This window comes from Polyodon spathula, chromosome 3 (assembly GCF_017654505.1).
Source record: "Polyodon spathula isolate WHYD16114869_AA chromosome 3, ASM1765450v1, whole genome shotgun sequence".
In the NCBI taxonomy this organism is placed as follows: Eukaryota; Metazoa; Chordata; class Actinopteri; order Acipenseriformes; family Polyodontidae; genus Polyodon; species Polyodon spathula.
In genome coordinates, this window is record NC_054536.1 from 19,667,000 (window position 1) to 19,686,778 (window position 19,779).

The following is a 19,779-nucleotide window of genomic DNA, read 5'->3' on the forward strand; positions in this document are numbered from 1 at the left end:
TTTTTTGCACCGGTGTAGGTAAGGCATACCGGTACACAGTTGGCTTTAAGAGTAAGTAGCGTTACTCATAAATATAGCGTTACACAACTCCACGTGTTGCTACAACCGTTTAAATAACGTACATGCAATTTTTCTTTTCATTGTTAACATCCTAACAGAATTTGTTTCAAAGCTCTTTTTAAAATGTCCGCTCCAGTGCACTGATAGTGTAAGGATCATTACCCAAAGGTAACACAGTAATAATAATCCAACACGTAATTAAAATGACAAACATGTTTAATTTAAACTCTGCTCTATGTTGTAATTACAGCTGTGAAGTCATCATTGTGCGAAATACATTCACCATGTAGCAGTTACTAGGAGATCATGGAATGTCCACTGGTAGTTTCTTCTGTTACAGGATGGCATGATTGCTTCTTTTGGAAGCAAATAAATAAATAAATAAATAAATAAATCACTATTGAAATATTTAGTGGTCCAACTTTGCACTCATGTTATTAAGTCTGCAATTTCCATTTTTGTCCTCAATTGGAGCTGTGGGCCACTTATTTTAATGCCCAACTACAACAATAGTGACAGCATGGCATGGCAGGTGGATGAGTTTATACCACTCTGTGAAACTGTAAACACATGAACCAGCTGGATTCAAGTACAAACAAATTAACAGTTTGGTGAATTCCGTCACCAGTGCCCATAATTGTGATTCAAATGATGCAGAAACTCAATATGTTTAAACCCTCAATAAGGGGAGAACGAAAGGTGCATGCTCTCAAATAAAGGAAATGTTTATTTTTAGTGATTACAGAGACAGAAGACAAAAGCATCAGCAATACGATTACAAAAAGGGATTCATTAATGAAAAGGTCTTCTTTTGGTTTTACACACATGCATCACTGCACTGTACCAGATTTTATCAGCAGTGCACAAACCACTATGGTTTTGCAAGCTGTGTCGTCTTTAAAAGAAACAGAAAATAAAGAAAAACAAACACCTAGCTCTTACTAGAGCACTAACTGAACATGAACAAGAACCTAAACTATACAACAGGACAGCTAAGCCGTTTACCCGTTACACCAGCTAACAAAACACAAATAAGGCTTTCACACAGTACCTTTTTTTCATAACGGTTGAACGCACCATCAACCGAGCCCTCCACACAGCAGCAGCCCTGAGCACATTGGCTGCTTTCTTTAAATGCCCTGCACCTGGCTCTAATTTACAATGATAGCCAGGTGCAGGGGATAATTTACAATAAAACAATTAACACAAATATCATTAAACTAAACCAATTAAACCCAAATGTGCATTATTACATGTTTTTAGGCAGGGAAGCTATTAACCCACCTCCCTGCCCTACTTATACATTTATATATATATATATATACACATACATACACACACACACACACACAAAATACCACTATTGTTACTGCTTTACCTCAGTAATATATTTAATAAAAGATCCAATAGAAATGTTTTTAAAGGCTACTATGGACAGCAGTGCAGATTTGCCTAAACAATCATTTACAAATCAAACAGCTGCCTCTGCAGGGCTCATGTTTACTGTGTGTCCATGTGTAAACATTCCCTTGGTAACCAAGGGCGACACCACTTCTGTCACCTGTGTAACTGCAATTTGACATAATTGGAAATACATATTACCTTTAATAGCTGCTATAATTAACGCAACCTGCAACCTAACAAACACTATTCAGTTTAACTGCACATATTCTTTTCCTGCTGGATGCGAGGCAAGTCAATTGTGACACCTGCAATCAAGTAAACACACAGCACTTCATCGTGATCGCTGTTCCATTCCAAAAAATGACTTGTATGCAAGTCAAAATAGGCCAGACCCTAGATTTTATATGAGACAATGAAAATGCAACAGTCTAAGTTTTACATCTATAGCTCATTGAGCACATACATAATGTTATTTACATTTTGAACAGAGAGCAAATAGGTTTCTTGATTGTTTGAGTTATATTGTTCCTTGGGATAACAAAATACTGAGCTCAACTGAGGTGGTGGCAGAGAGAGCGTGGAGTGTTTTATTCACTGATAAATGCTGTTTTGCCCTTGACAGACCTGACAAAGGACAACGTGTGTGAGGAGAAGTCGTGGTGAGCGTTATGCTGACTGTTGCGTTGTTCAAGCCAACTGGTGGAAGTGTGATGGTTTGCCTTGGGCCTCAATCTGCCTTTGGTGCAGATTGAGGGCAACCTTACTGCTCAGCAATACATTGACGAAGTCCGTGAGGCAACAGTTTTTCCATACCTGCAAGCCAATCCGGAAGTGTCAACTTTCCAGCAGGACAATGCAAGACCACACAGTGCTAGGATTACAATTGCATGACTTCAAGAAAACAATGTCATGGTCTTGCCGTGGCCAGGTTTTTCGCCTGACCTGAGTCCAATAGAACATCTGTGGGACCAAATCGTCAGTGCCATCCACAGGAAACAACCACGACCAGCCAACCTTCGCCAGCTGGCTGCAGCTCCACAAGAAAAGTGGCGGAACATCCCACAGCAGTCTATCCAGAGGCTGATCAGGTCTATGCGTCAACGCTGCCAGGATTGTGTTAATGCTCATGGAGGTCATACCCGATACTAATTTTGTAATGTTTTCATTTTTACAGTGTGTCACGTTTCATATTGAAAACTTATCATGATTCTTTGATCTATATTGTGATGCACCATCTACGTACATAAATAAATTATTTGAACGAACATTGGTAATCTGGGTTCATGTTTCTTTTGTATAAAATATATATATATATACTATATAATTATATATATATATATATCTATATTATATATATATGGATCACATATTTTAAACAGATGTGATTTTAAGTCTTCACTCAAATTTTTTTCTGTTTTTATTTTTTTCAAAATTCATACATGTTTAGCAATTAATAATATCTATATGCCACCAGCTGTACAAGAAACCTGTGTTTCCATTGTTACAAGAACAACAAGAACGTTGTAGACCCATTGAAAATTGAGGCGCAAAGATTGACTTCCTATAAAACTATAATAATAATAATAATAATAATAATCTATTTATATAGCACCTTTCATGCTAATACAACCTAGAAGAAAACATTAATTTTAACCATTAGAGGCAGTAGAAACTAAATACATTAAAAGTACATTCAATCTAAAAAGGCTATGTTGTAAAAATATGTCTTAAATCTTGTTTTAAAAATTGCCATCGAGGGTGCATCTCTGAAAGAGAATGGCAGTGAGTTCCACAGTCAGAGTATTAGAACAAAAAGCAACCTCACCATTCCTTTTGAGCTTTACCCTCGGAACACAAAGCAAGTCACTGTCAGCTGACCTCAACGAATGCACCAACTGACATGGAGTTAACATCTCAATTAAATAGTCCGGTGCCTGGCCATTAAATGTTAGAATTTTAAAATCAATCCTATAACGAACTGGAAGCCAGTGCAGTGACGCCAACACAGGTGTAATATGCACCCTTTTCTTTGTTTTAGTTAGAAGCCTAGCAGCTGCATTCTGCACACGTTGTAGACGTGACAGAGCATGGCTTGTAAGACCAGAAAACAGAGCATTGCAGTAGTCCAATCTAGATGAAATAAAGGCATGAACTACTTTCTCTGCATCAGACAAGGAAGAAATTATCTAATTTTAGCAATGTTTCTCAGATGATAAAAACACTTTAGCAATTTGTTTAGTATGAGATTGAAAGCTTAGCGCAGAATCAAATATAACCCCCAAGTTCCTTACCTTAGACTTCAAATTTGAAGTCAGGATCTTTACCCAAATCTTTTTTTTGTCAACTCTATCCGTTTCTGAGAACCTATTAATAAGACTTCTGTCTTATTTCGGTTTAAATGCAGAATATTTTGAGACATCCAACTGTTAATATCAGCAAGACACTCAAATAAAACTGTAGCAGCATTGATATCACCCAGTTTAACAGAGATGTAGTGTTGTGTGTCATCAGCATAAAAGTGACAGTTCACCCCATGTTTACGAATAATCTCACCCAATGGTAGCATATAAGGAAAATAACAGGACCGAGAATGGAGCCCTAAGGGACACTACATACTCTATTAACCAGTCCTGACGCAGACTCCCCCAGGGAACAAAGTACTGTCTGTCGATTAGATATCTTAGCCAGTTCAGAAAAGTTCCAGAGAGGCCCACCCATTCTTTAAGACGATCAATTAAAATTGCATGATCCACAGTATCAAATGAAGAACACAGGTCTAAAAGGACTAAAATAGATATAGGATTTGAATCTGAACACATAAGTAGGTCATTTGCAACCCTAACCAGAAGTCTTTGTGCTATGATTTGAGTGCAACCCTGACTGAAACTTCTCCAAAATAGTATTACTATCAAAAAAACTATTAATTTGTTTAAATACCACCTTTTGGCTAAAAAAGGAAGGTTTGAAATAGGTCTATAATTACTCAGAATTGAACTGTTTAAATTAGATTTTTTAAGTAGAGATTTCAACAGGGCAGTTTTAAAAGCGGCTGGAAATATCCCTGTAACAGAGAACTATTAATTGTAGTTAGAGCTTCATTGCACAAGACACTAAACACGTCCTTCAGAAATCTAGTTGGTACTGGATCCAAAAGAGCAAGTAGCAGATTTCACCTGCATTACTACCGGATTTATCTCTTGTACGTTGATTAAAGAAAACCAGTCCATCACTGATTCAACCAGTATAACTGGCATGTTAGAATCAGAGTCTTGCCATGAAATTTGATCCCTAATATTCATTCAATTCTTCACACTTAGTAACTGAGGCTTCAGTGTCAATTACAAGGGAGGATGAGGGATTAACTAGTCTATCGACTGTTGAGAAAAGGACCCTAGGGTTATTCTTATTTACCTCAGATTAGAACAATAAGTGCACCTTGCTGACTGTAAAGCTTTGCTGTACTTCAATAAATTTCAAAATATCACATTGTTCATGTCCAAGGGGAAACTCTGGGGCCACAGTCGCAAGAGTAGTTGCTAAATGGCAGCTGATTATATATCAATTAACTCATTAATAGATGAAGAGTCACGATATGTAATGTCATTCACCCACAGGCAAAATGAATTGTTTTATTCAAAGGGCACTTTCACTTTGGATTATTAGAATTGTGTTTTTATTAATGCTACATAATAAATAATAATAACAATAATAGCCTTCAACTATTCTCTCAAACTACATTAAAAAGGGTACTTTTTTTTTCTTCTTTTTAAAGTACCATATTCAGGAGGCAGTTGACTGGTCTGCAAAATGTTTCTCCTGGTTTTGTTATATCAGCAGCTTTCACATTCACCCTCCAGCAAAAGCCTCGCTCTTTGAAAGCATCTGGCATATGGAACTTACACGCTTGTCATAACACGTAACAGAACTGTGACATTACCTGAAATAAAAGTCTGCCGTGAGCTGGATTTCCTTGCTTTATGTCACAGAACTCCTTGCAGTGTTTATAAGAAACACGTTACTTTACCTTTGCAGCATACCTATTCTTGATAGTTTTTTTATTCACAGGTAAGCTGGGTATATAAACTAGGAAATTGCTTTTTTTTTTCAACATTTTACTCAGTAACGTTCACCAAGTGAATGATTTTTTTCTTACAAACAAACCAGTGTTTTCAGGTAATGCTGGTGCTCAGAGCAAAAATGTGCAGCAATGTTACAAAATTAACAGAACCTATACTTGACAGGTATCTTTCACGCCACAGTCACAACACGGTGTCCACCAGGGTGAAACAGTATCCAAAATGCTGTGGAAAAATACCCAGAGCTTTAGGACAAAGATCATCACAATTATAAAGATAGAGATGAAAGACAATATCTGGGAGTCCATTCTGAAGGCACTGGTATGTGTGGTTTATTACCAGATGTTGAAATACTGTCAGAGAACACTAAAATGTCCATGAATGTCAAATACATAACAGTCTTGAGAATCGTTTTGTCAACAGCATTTTTTAATAGTTTTAAAATCTGTCGCATCATATCAGTGTTGCTTCAGGTGTGTACGGTCATATTGCTGTGAAAGTATCTTGTGTCTGGTGTGTAGCGGCACTTACATGCTGAGAAATGTATTGTACATGTAATTTGTGACTCATGAAGAGTCATTCAAATATTTTAATCAATATGTTTAAAAATATAACACTGCAATACAGACAACGTGGGACACAGAAGGTAACTGATTTTCTTGATGTTCTGTAACAGATCAAATTGTTTGCAAACATAATTTGCAAATAAAAATAATGTGACAGGGCTTGAATTTTAGCGCATTGTCCAGGTTGTTCCCGAATATTCTGTACTTTCAGTACAGAAATAAATCCTGTAGAGATATTTTAAGACTACAAGGAAGCCTACATGCACAAAGTAGTTCTGGATATATTTAATGCCACGAGACTTTAATCACTTTGATATGTGTTCGTAGAAGTCATCAGTCTATTGCAGTAAAAGGAAAGTAAACAGTATTGAAAAAAAACGGTATTTAAGACCCTCCTATTTTGCAAGTGGTGACTTTGGGAGTTGCTTTTACTTATAACTTTAAAAAGAGACAACATGGCATACAATGACTACCGGCTGGTTAAAAAGCACCTTGCAACGACAAGGCAGCAGACTGTTCTGCTGAAGGCAAGTCACGGGTCTATGGAAGGCCATTTGGGTCAAAAACACATTTAGTACAAGATGGCATAGGGTTACCAGATTCCCACAGGAGTGAAAAACTGGAACATATTTCTGTCTTCAATTCACTGGCTCCGTAACAGCTCTGAAGCAGTTAAAATAACTATAAAATCACAACCTAATCATCATTTAAAAGTTAAACATTGGGTGCAATTCATTGCTATAGTTTTGTACAGTACATAAAATTCATACAATAGCTAAAAAGAAAAAAAAAAAAAAAATTAAAAATAAGAAATCAGGGCTAGTAACACTTAAAATCAACAGCACTTCAGCAATTATATTTGCAACACAGAAGGAAATGTCTTGCTGTTGCAGCAATACTTGCATTTTTTCTTATTCTCTATTTTGTTTTAAGTGCGTTTCATGTCTGAATAGATGTTATCCCGAAGGTGACTGGCTAATCTTGTAATACGCTGTAAATACAAAGTCACTACAAGAGACTACGTTGGCATGACTAGGCATTACTGTAAACTGTAAAAAGTAAGCAGATTATTTACATTTATTTAGAACACATACTATTTCATGAATTCTGATTCATCCAAATCAATAGCTTCAGTAAATATTTGTGGACCTGTACATGTCGGGTTTCCATTAGCTCAGTTTATTTTACTCTTTTCACCTGACGTCATGCAAATGAAGAGGAAGGGAGAAGGTTGATATGCAAATTAGCCATGCATAGCTCAGGAAAATGTGGTTTCCATGCACAGAGAACAGGTACAGGAGAGAATCTCACCTGGATATCCATGGTTGTCAGGTTACATCTTGTTTGAGTGAAACAGTTTAAAGCACAGTGTTAAGCTCATGTAATAAAGCTGTGATTTGTAAATGCCTCGTGCCTGGTTGTTTAATAATGTGTTTTACTGCTCTTACCCAAATTGTTTTTCAAATGTCCATTGGTGGGGGGTGGCATATCGTTAGTAGTGAATAATATTTCCACTAATTTATCACACAACTTATTAATTAAAGAAAAAAGAAAATCATTAACCTGGAGGTATATAATGGTATATAATGAAACTGTCCAACCCAGTTATTGCAGATCACCATGGCTGAAAACCGGCAGTTTTAAGGACAGAAAAAGCTTATTAATATTTTCACATGAAATGCAGGTTCCCATCATGCTCACAAGTAAATGAGATTTTCACTATCCCTCTCTGTGGTTGTTATTTTTGGCCAGAAACCTGCTCCTCTCAAGCTGTTCTCCCAAACATGCACCGCATCGCCACTTTACCTGTAAATAATAACCATACAATGACTCAGAGTAGCTTTGAAATTGTCTTACTCTGACCGGCTGTAAAGGTAACAGGGCTAAACAGAGACTTTGCTGTGGAGGATTTTCCTTGTATGGTTGCCTAGTAACTGAAGATATGGTATTCTGGGAGATGTAGTTTTTAGTGGAAATTTTAGGGGAGGTACCCGCCACACCTCACCTCCCCCTTACGTTACCACCGATTGCAAGGTTTATAAAACCCTGATAATATGCAGTTGGAAATAGAAGTGGTTTGAGTTTTAAGCAGCTATAGAACAAGCAGCTTCTTACACGCACCACGTACTTGATGCTGAAGCAAACGCAAGCCTCTAAATGAAGTGCCTTAGTTAGGGTTGTTCTAATGATGTCTTGCAGTATAGCACTTTGACAATTGTGTTAATCTCTCCTTAGTTACATACATTTTTGATAGTGCCTGAAAAATCAGCAGTCTAAAAACATATACACAGTCTAAAATCTGAGATCTCCCTTTCTGAAAGACATTCAGAAGAGATCTTTCATCCTTTAAAATGAATAATATTAACTATAAATTGACAACAGTTTTGTCTCTCTAAAAAGGCAACCTCTCAAAGGGAACAGATCTTTATTAATCTGCTAGCTCCCCGCCTAGCCCCTAAGATGAGATCAGTATGCCTTACTCCCAGCACAACAATGCAAGTATACATGCTGAACCTACCGTCTTTCTTGTAGAAGATAATCTCCACCTTTCTATCCTCGGAACCCAGCAGGGCCTGTGCAATCTGCGCAATGGCTCCCTTCTTGGTCTGTGGCCCGTACAGGAAGTCACAGGTACACGGTTTCTGCATGATCTCTGCCCGTGTGTATCCACACATGCCACAGAAGCCATCGTTGCAGAAGATTATGGCGCAGTTCTCGACTCGTGCATTGGCGATAATGAATTTACGACCTGAGGAAAGTGAGAAAGCAAAGGGGATATTTACATTTAGGCACTTTCACATATAAAGATGCTATTGAGTAAAACCACTATAAAAATGCAAAAGCCGCACTTAAGTTATCTTGTGACACTGTCATTTATACTGCTTTTCAAACCCAATATTTATGAACCCTCACTAATACTTCCTTCTGGGTGCATGGAGGAAGGGAGAGAGATGTCCAGAAAGTTTTTTTGTCACTATTTCACTCACTCCCTCCCTACATAAAATCACCCCCAGCAGCTGCTGTCTAACAGGAACTGTAGAATTCTACTCTTTCATTTTGCATCCCAAAACTTTCAGCTGCAAGCAGTTAGTATGTCTACTTCTCAGCAGGGAATGTTCTATTCTGTAGACACAATAAAGGTGGAACACTGAAAAGCAAACAAGTACCTCAGAAAAAGGTAGCCAATATCTCAATAAATTTTATTCTAGTGCAAGTGGACCAAGAGGGGATTGTTCAACATCAAACGTCAATGGCTTACATCAGTTTTTAGTTGTACAGCCTCTGAAACAAACTTCAAAACTAATGCTGATTTTATAGAGAGGGAGTGTGTGCCTTGGTCATTCCCAACACTGAGGTAAATTAGGTCTAATGTCCTCAAATTGGTATTTTTTGTAAACTTCAGACAAGTTCTCCCCACGTGGGGCTGTTTGAGTTACACAGCTCTTCTGCGTGGAACCCTTTGTTCCACCATATGTGGTTCGCGTATCTGGAAATACCTGAATGCAGTCCAGTTTAGCTGGAACGGCCCATACTATTTTAAACAGTAGGAACTGAATCAGCATATTCCACTTGCACATACTTGCTTAAAAACACACACACACACACACACCGATTTGGAACACACTGTTTACATGCCAGTAATTCCTGCTGTACATATTCACAAATTTCATACATAAAATAAAGAACGTCTGCAGGTGCAGTGGCCGGTGGTGACTGGGTGATTTACAGCTTCAGTGAGAACTTGGCAAATAGCACATATTAAAACATCTATTTAACAAGCTGATCAAGTGTTGGAACTCAAACAAGTCTGACGATATAATAATAATAATAATAATATAATAAATAATAATAATAATAATAATAATAATAGCCAATCTAGGGGTGAATAAGATAGTTTAGTCGTTTTTATATACCAAGCATCAAATGAAACGTATTACTATTATAACACATTTATAGGCGGAGGTACAGAATTATGGACATTGACAAAATGTTTTTGGTTTCTTTTGAATCACTCGATCATTCATTGACTGAAGCATATGCACTTAACCTAATCAGTGAGGCAGTTGATTGGACACCGGATATGGAGTGATTTCAGCTGTAAAGCAATAAAGAAAATCACAAAAAAAAAAAAAAAAAACACACACACACACAATATTCCACGTCTGTCAAGAGAGCAGCGCCTTCGTACAATCGGCATGTTGGAGGCTAGACTAGGCAGCGTGCTGTAGCTCGCCGTCTTGGGTGCTCACAACCTGCAATTTCAAACCTGGCGAGAGGGTATAACCAGACACACTCTGTCAATGACAGGCCACGAACTGGGAGACCAAAACACCTGCCCAACTTCGACAGTTCATTTTGTAGCATCTTCGTGATGTCAATTGTTAATCAGTACAATAAAAAGTCACTGCACCTGCTCTAAACAGAGTTTGTCATTTTTCGATCACATCTTCTGAATTTTATGCTTAGAAGTTTCTGATGGTCACATATAAGTGACACGTTTCTTTTGATGCGCAGTATATAAATAAATTTTCCAGTCGGGTAGACAGACGCTTTAACATTGAAAAACACAGTTAAATGCCTTCTGTTCCAAGACTTGGATAACTCTAGACGCCGTGCATTGTAACACACGTTTTCTTATAGCACAAGAGCCAGATTCACACATTTAACAAAACTGTCAATTGCATTGCCTTATATCGCCACAGAATAATTCAATGAATACGTTTTCAAGGGGAGAACTGATAACTGGAAAACATTATAAAATCTTGTACATTGGCCAGAAATAATCGTGTTGTTTTCATAGCAGTTATTTTTTTTTTTTTTTTTTTTACAGTTTTATGTATAGTCGTATATAATAATACATTTGTGTAAAAACTGAGTGTTTGCACTTTTACACAAAGATTACGTTTAATATTAAAATCAATACTTGAAGAAAAAAAATATCAGCCATTAAACAACAACTTGCTGAAAGGTTTGGCTAAACATCTGGATTCAAGTCTACATTGGGTTTCAGTCATTATATCCGAGTGACTTTTTCAATCTCTGTCTAAAATTTACACTATAGGCTGCAGTTCCTAACAGAGATGCTGGGGTTGGAGACCCACAAACATAGACGACTCTGTTCTTGAAAGTTCCTACAATGGAAAAAAAAGTCGGTTCAATAATAATAATAATAATAATAATAATACTTTGCCCGTCAAATTTCCTGATGATGGTATCCAGGAATGTGTTCTGGGGGGCCACATGTCCTCTCCTGACCGGCATCCTGTAGTCTTATTCCCGGCTATGATTTATGAAGGATATGCCGCCTGCTCAAGTACCACGCCACAGTCCCTTCAAGTCTCTGCTCGCTGCTTTAAACTTCCTTTTCCAGGGTACTGCCACTTACACGTGCCAGAATGATCCTGGGGTGAAAGGGTTAATCCGTTTCTACTGGCGAACGCCTGGGTAGAATGTCCATATTTTAGGTAAAACTTCAACAGCAATTAAAATTGTTAAATCAAAGAAAATATATGTTTCAGTCAGAAAGCACTACAAACATCATGCATGTTCACAGAGATACACACATATTTCCTATTTTTCATATTCTAGAATTGAGCGCAAATATAACTGGCGCCTAATTTTTTCAACCACAGGTGAGAGACGCTGGAATATCAGAATACACTTGCTTCAGCAGAGGCCTCTGAGCTTGATCTGCGATCGCGGTGTTTTCATTCTCCCATCGTCACACGCCCAGAATCAGCTCTACATAATCAGCCTCGCAACACATTGGCTTGTTTGAGAACTAACGATCTGGTTGTTGTCGCCAATCCTCAACGCTATACACGGATTATCTCAGCGTGTTGGTGTCAGTCGTTTCACTTACCGCTTTACCATTCACCTGCACGTAAATGTCACAGGTGCAATTAGCGTTACCAGTTACTGCTGCGCAGTTTCAAACCAAATGGCTGTACAGTCCACTGCGTTATGTACATTGTAACCATCAATGTCATTATTGCTTCATCTGCCTTTACATAAGCGTCTAATTAATACTAACAATGTATTTATTTTGCAAGGTCTGTCCCTGCACTTAGTTTTTCTTAGCAAAAATGGTTTATTATTTTATTTATCACCCTTGTCAAAAATTCCATGTCCTCCAAAAACCACTAGCGGTTATCACAATCACAATTTACATCGATACGAGCCGTTTTGACAAACGTGTTTTTTAGGGTTTTTTTGTTTGTTTGTTTTTTTTAAATTTGTTTACTTAAATTTTTTCCATTTTCTCATAGACGTCAGCTTCTTGCACTGGTTCACAGCTGTGCCCATATTGTGCACTTTTTCAAGGCAGCGTGGAGAAGGTTTTTTGAAAGTCACGGAGCCCAGTTGCAGAGTTTCCCGGTCCCAGGGGATGGTGGATGTGTCTGTTTACATCAGCCCTCGCTTCTTCAGACGCATTGCTTTTGTTCCTGCCTTCCGGGGTCAATTAAAGTGTCAATTTAGCCGTCATTCTTTCCCCCTCGGAAACTATATTTATGGTTTATTACCAGGTCGTCTTTCAATGTGTATAGACCTTTCTCCGCGAAGAGCACTCTGTATGCTAGAATACGCTTCTTTGGAGGGTAGTGTCTCTCAGGTTAAAAAGGAAAATGTATATTTTAAAATGGTTCAGAATGTGAACCAGGCTCATGCACGCATCCCTTATTTAGTCACACAGACAGACTCATAACACAGGCTCGTCAGGGAGCGGTCGGGTTGATGTGTTCAGCTTGCTTACTCTCTGCTGCTCCTACGCTTCTGTCTCTCTCTTTATTCCTCTACCCCTGTAATTTCCAGAATTTAGAACGCTGTCCCGTCATTCGCCAATGCTGGGATCCCGTTTTGTTGGGCTATGTTCTTTGTCTTGTGCACGGTGTAGCAGTCCAGATTCCCGGGATATAATATAACTCAACAATAAAGAGCATCACAGTCTGGCGAAGGGAGGAGTTTCTGTATGGTTTCCATAAAAAAAAATACAAAAAAACAGCTCCCCAGCCCCCCTTAGTTCCAACCACACTCACTGTATCCATAGCTTATGACGCCTTCGACACAGAAGGTTTTGTTTACTATTTTATTAATTTATAAACATGAAACAATATAAACAAACTCTGTCAAGGGAATAAAATATGTGAACATTCTAAAGTATCCTGAAGGGAAACCAGGAAAGGAAGACAAAGCTGATTAAACGTCTAACACGCAATGGTGATTTCCCGAAAAGGCGTGCTGGACTGCAGTTAGACTACTTGTCTATCTGTGTCAATGGAAACGTGTTATTGCCCACGCCGTACGGTGTTTCAATAAGCTTACTTTACATGAGCTGTGGCCTGCTGAGAGTTATCTCGTCTTACATTGTTGCTTCAGTATAACATATTTGTTATGACCGATGACTGAAATGCGCTACACAGGCTGTAGTTTATTAGATTAATAGATATTGTTAGTTTATGTGTTTACAAATATCTCCAGACAGGTGCAGCCATTTCCAGATAATAATAATAATAATAATAATAATAATAACAAATTAAAGAAGTTTGTTTTATTCCTGCACACAATTCTACATAGATAAATGCCATGGGTCACATTGACCCGAAACATCGCATTTGTATAGGTGGCCTGTTCTAAAAAAAAAATAAACATCTCAAAGGTTGTTTTCTGTGTATAAGTTCATGACCCCAACTTGTGAAAAGTCATAAAATATTATACAGAAAATGAAAAGAAAACTAGCATTTAAGCTGATTGGAAACTAGTGTCAGGTCAAATAGACCCAAAAAATAGGAGTGTTAAAATATGTGTTTATTTTTTTGCTAACGTTTATTTAAAATGCATTAAAGGCTCGAATGGGAAGCTATTTACTCCAATAACAGGTGAATCTACATTTTTTTAGTTGACTTTTTGATCGCAAGAACATTAACTCTGTTTTATCCAGGTTTAACATTAAGAAATGTTCAGACATCCATTGCTGAATGTCAGCAAGACAGGCAGTCAGAACATTTCCAGTTGAGGAATCACCTGCTTCAAAGATAGATAAAGTTGAGTATCAGCAGCATGGCATTGCAAGTGTACCCCATGTCTACGAACAACAGCACCCAGAGGCAACAACAAGTTTCGAGTCAAACTCGATACTACACTGACTATTCAACAGTTGTACATGTCCAGATGAATTATAATAAGAAAGAGTAAGACCCCAATAAATAAATATGTTAGCAATAACAATAATTTTAATAATATTGTAGCGATCTGTGCTCAGTGTGTGTGTTGTCCTGTCATTCCCGCCTTTTGTGTGTCACCCTGCATGAATCTGTGAGTAAAGAACGTTTTGTGTCTAGGCCAGGGGTGCCCAATCCTGGTCCTGGAGGGCTGGTGTCCTCCTGGCTTTTGTTCCAACTGCCTCCTAAATTACTTAATTAGGACCAATCAAGCACTTATTAGAAGCTTAATTGGTCCAATCTAGTGTACAGTTGGAACAAAAACCAGGAGGGACACCAACCCCCCAGTACCAGAATTGGGCACCCCTGGTCTAGGCAGTGCTTGTGCGCTGCCTGGGTTCTCACTTGCACAATGCAGCTGTATGTAGATGGGGTCTGTGTTTGCTTGTCTGTGATTTCTGTTCGGTTCCGCCAGTCAGCTGCTTGCGTGGGACTAAGTGTCTGAGCGATTGGTCAGTGTGTAGGTAAATGAATGTGAGAGCCAATAGGGCTTGGGGGGGGGGGTCTCAATTTAGGAACTACCTGCGAGTGTCCTGACCTTAATTAACATCTGAATAAGATCTTGTTGTGTTTGTCTACTCTCTTTTGTTTATCCCGAAATGCTACATTGGTGATCAGAAGTGGGATGGAACAAAAGCGTTGGGGATGAACCTGAGCCGGCACTCCATTGCTGCTCGAGTGGATGCTGGCAAAGGAACAGAACATCTCCAGAAAATGGTAGCAGGATCGGGTCGGCTCACTGGATGGAAAACGGGAATGGAGTCGGATGGAACATGGCGCCCGAGGCAGAACAACAGGACTAGTCCAGGCCGATCAATGGAACCGGAGGGAGTACGGCACGCCGACGCAGAACAACGGGACCCATCCGAACAGTACAGTGGAGCTGGAGGGAGCATGGAGCCCGAGGCAGAGCGGTAGAACTCAGCCAGGCCGGGCAGGGCAGCAGAGTCAGAGGGAGCACGGTACGCCGACACTGAACGACAGAGGACAAATGTACAGCACTTCGCACCCTGACAGATGGTCACAGCACGGAGGATACGACAACACAGCCGGGAGGGGGGGGCAGGGTCCAACTCCCCCAGAGGCAGCTGACAGTGCCGTGACTGTGCCCACCACTTGGCGATCGCATCCCGGTAGAGCCTGTCAGCACAGACATGGGATGGGACCCAAGCCCCTCCTGAAGTAGTAGACAGCCCACACAGTTCCAGGGACCAACTACAGACTGCAGGTGTCTGGCCAGATCGCTCAGGACCGTAACATTGTCTATATACAGTATATATATAGGGATATATATATTATATATATATATATATATATATATATATATATATATATATATATATATATGTATGTGTGTGTGGTTTGCTGGAGTATTCATGGGAATAATGTCACATTTTGTTGAATTACAAATAATGTATGCACATTTTTTTTTCAAACAAACTTTTTTTATTCAAAGTTGTAGCAGTTAAACTGAATACTGTTATATGAGGAAGAGGTTAAACGTCAGCAAAACTTGTAAAGAAAATGTATGAAATGAAATGTACTGGTTGCGTAAGTATTCAGTCCCTCAAGTCAGTACTTGGTAGAAATACCCTTTGCAGCAACTACTATAATGGCTTTTTTGGATAGGTCTCTACTAGCTTTGGAAAGTAGGATGGCGAACATTTTTGCCCATTCTTCACAGGAAAATTGCTCCAGTTCTGATAAGTTTGTTGGGGATCGTCGATAGACTGCAATCTTCAAGTCTTGCCATAAATTTTCTATTGGATTCAAGTCAGGACTTTGACTGGGCCCCTCAAGGACATTAATTTTTTTCTTGTTCAACCACTCCATTGTGGCTTTGGCTTTGTGCTTCGGGTCATTGTCCTGCTGAAATGTGAATTTCCTCCCCAGTTTCAGAGTCTTGGCTGACTCAAACAGGTTTTCCTCAAGGATTTGTCTGTACTTTGCACCATCCATTCTCCCCTCTATTGTGACACGCTTCGGTGTCCCTGCTGAAGAGAAGCATCCCAATAACATGATGTTGCCACCACCATGCTTGACAGTTGGGATGGTGTTGACTGGGTGATGTGCAGTGTTGGTCTTGCGCCAGACATAACGCTTGGAATTTAGACCAAAAAGTTCAATTTTTCTCTTGTCTGACCATAAAATCTTTTTCCACATGTCTGCAGTATTAGCTACATGCTTTTTCGTATGTGCTTTAAGATGAGGCTTTTTGTGTAGTGGTTTTTTTCTTGTTACTTGTCAATACAGGCCAGCTTTGTGGCTTATTGTTGATGTGTGAACACTGACTCCTATCTCGGACACAGAACTTTGCAGATCTCTCAAGGTCATTGTTGGTTTCAGGGTGACATCTCAAACCAGTTTCATACTCGCCTGGCTGCTCAGTTTGGGAGGGCGACCTGATCTGGGTAGTGTCTGGATGGTATGATGCATCTTCCACTTCTTAATGATGGACTTCACTGTGCTGAGAGGCATAATCAGTGCCTTTGAAATTTTCTTGTACTCCTGCTCTGTGCCTCTCCACCACCTTATCCCTGACTTGTTTTGAAAGCTCCTTGGTCTTCATGGTTGCTTTGTTGGATCACTATGTGAGTTGCAGCCTGAAAGTATTTATATACCTAAGGGTAATTATCTACAAGTTAAACAGATATCAGCAGAATATCAGCAGAATTCTAAATACAGCAAAACAAAACAGACCAGTAGTAGCATTGCATTCAATAGGACAAAACAATCTAGTTTAACAAAAAAGAGAATAACTTTTCTGTTCACTTCTTTTTTTTGTAGCTATAAAGCAGTGGGGCGCGACTAAAGGGGCAGTTCTGTAAAACATTAAAACGTTTTTTTAAAGGATATAAAAAGTAAAATAAATACATAAATGACAGCTAATTAGTCCAAATGCTTACCTTTTAAATGAGCCGTTGGCGAAAACTCTAGGACTTGTAGAACAGGAGAAATGGTGTTGGCAAGCGACCGTGAAGCTGCAGTGAATAGAGCCAAAATGGCAGCTTCCACATACGAAGCGCCAAGTGTAAAAAAAAAGCACTAATATTTTAAGTGTTCTTTTTTTTCTACCTGGATTTAATGTAAATCACGTATTTTTTCCTACATTTAACCCGAAAAAGGTCAAGAATTAGCTAAACACATAAATGTTAACAACACATTCTTCAAAGTTTTTAAATCTGTCAATTTATTTTGACATTGTTTGCAGAGCAGGCTGGGAAGCTTAGAGATTGTAAGGGCAGCTCTGCAGCACACATGCCAAATCAAACACTTCAATGGGCGGGGGCTCATTTGCATGCTAGCTTCAGATTTAGCCGGCAAAATTAATATTTATTTTGTGAAAACATAGATTTATTTTTTCAGTTTTAATTGCTGAACGATAATGTTTTTCAAATGTATCTGTTAGGTAAATGTTGACTCACAAGTGTAAAACAACAAATGTAATTCATGGATTTATTTATTAGAAACCCATATTTAACGTGCTAGCTAAATGTTGACTCTCCAAGTGTTAAAAAAAAAAAAAAAAAAAAAAAAAAAAAAAAAAAAAAGCTTTATAGATTGAGTTTTGAATGTTGAATTTATGATACACATTTTCAACATTTATATCTGAAAGTGCAAATTCAAAACTTGTAAGAATGTGTTGTAGCAGGGACTGGGACAGGGGATGGGGACACAAGAAAGGGGTGCGGCATTGAATAAGTTTGCGCACCACTGCTATAATAGAGAGAGAAACAAACATTATGGACTTAAACTGTTATTGCCAGCTGCAGGCATCCACATTTGAATTTCCTTCAGCCTCCCACATTGTACATCTGCTTTACCTGCCCTTTTTTTCTAAAATTCCAACCCCCTAATTAAGGACATTTTCTAAAATTTAAAGAGACATACTGTGCACATTTGAGACAGGACAGGTTTTAAAATGAGCCCTAAAACTGAAATAAATTAATATGCAAATTGAGTATGATGCTGCTCATACATTTTATCCTGCAGACTGATGCCTCTGACATAAGACTAGGGACAGATCTCTCCCAGGAGGTAGAGGGTCATAGGGCATTTGATATTGTACATTAGCAGGAAGCTGCTTATGTGAGAGTCTTGGAGGCCAGGTCTGCTGTAATCGAGAAGGAAATCCTAGCCGCCCTAAAAGAAAAAAATTAACTGAAAGCAAGCTTCTATGTGTCTCTTTTCCTGTGTGTATGTCCCAAAAAAACAGAAACCTCTCATGAGCCCTGTGGCAAAGTGGTTAACAGTGTGCAGATGCAAGAATGCAGCAGTGATCAATGAACAGACAGACAACGTTAATCCGGGTGCAATGATATGTTATTTTTAAATCCAATGGTCTGATGACACAAATACGGTGAACAATAACAATGCTAACAGGCAATACAGTGGCGTGTATTGCTGTTTTAATCCATGGGTTGATCCCGAAATAATAACAGTCCCGTTCCTAAACACCTAAAGGTAACACAAAACACAAACACAAGTCCACAGTGAGCGCTATAGTGCTTGTGGTATAAATACAGTTATTTGTGAACAAGGTGCAGTGTTGTCCGGGTTTGGTGCTGGCCTTTAGCGACAGCTTCAGATCGTGTTAGCCGTCTAATAACAGTTTTTAGACACGACAAACAAACAAAACACTTACATTTACAATACAGGTCTACTTCCAGTTTAGCGTTTAACCATAACAAGGAACAGATCACTTCACTACGCCCCCTTTTGTACTGTCAATCATGAACCCTTAACTAGTGCAACTGCTCCTCCAGTCCACGGCTGCCATGTTGTTTCCCTTCCAGGTCAATGATTTAGTGTATCGTCACTCCACCCCCTTTCTAGATGACAGACTTCCTTCTAACCCTGAGAATGAATTGTCTGGCCATCCAGTCCAGGGCACTCTGTTCCCTTTACACAGCGCCCTCACAGCTCAGGAGAGAGATTTATCACCAAGAATCATTCTGTCTCTGTCACAGGCCACAATTCTACTGGGGGCCCTACACTATAGCGTCGTTTGTGTATAGGTTAATCTGGCTTGCATGTGACGGGCACATTAAAGACAGATGGGATCTTTGCAGAAGCAGGAGACGTTTGTCTTTCGTTCCTTCAATGATGGACAAATGGAGCACCTTTTTTGGATTTGGGAATGTCATCTGCAGGGATTTGGTCAGCGCTGCGGGTGTATTGTGTTGTATTACTTCGAGTGTGATTGTGTGTGTTTCACCTTGACCCCCTGTCAGCAGGACCTGTTTGGTGTGTGCTGGCTTTTCTTGTTTGTTCTGTAGTCTATGTGCTACATGAGTGGTGTTGTGAATGGTCCACCTCTGTCTTGTGTGGGATTGGGTGGGAGAACAGCTCAAGGGATAAGGACAGGGTCATGTGTCAGTTTCTGCTAAAATATTCGCTTTTGAATGTAGTTTCAAAATTCGCTCTGTTCCAATGTAGACTCTCATTTGAGGC

General features: G+C 39.1%; 1 protein-coding gene across 1 annotated transcript in view; it reads right to left on the reverse strand.

The window, feature by feature from the left end:
• kcnh2b (potassium voltage-gated channel, subfamily H (eag-related), member 2b) overlaps positions 1 to 13,033 on the reverse strand; it is a 132,669-nt gene extending 119,636 nt beyond the window's left edge. The window contains exons 1-2 of the mRNA XM_041244620.1: positions 11,293 to 13,033; positions 8,625 to 8,855 (exon numbers count right to left, since the gene is read on the reverse strand). Of these exons, the coding sequence (XP_041100554.1) occupies positions 8,625 to 8,855; positions 11,293 to 11,368 (307 nt within the window). The 5' untranslated portion in view covers positions 11,369 to 13,033. The remainder of the gene's footprint in view (positions 1 to 8,624; positions 8,856 to 11,292) is intronic.
• Positions 13,034 to 19,779: the final 6,746 nt, after the last annotated feature.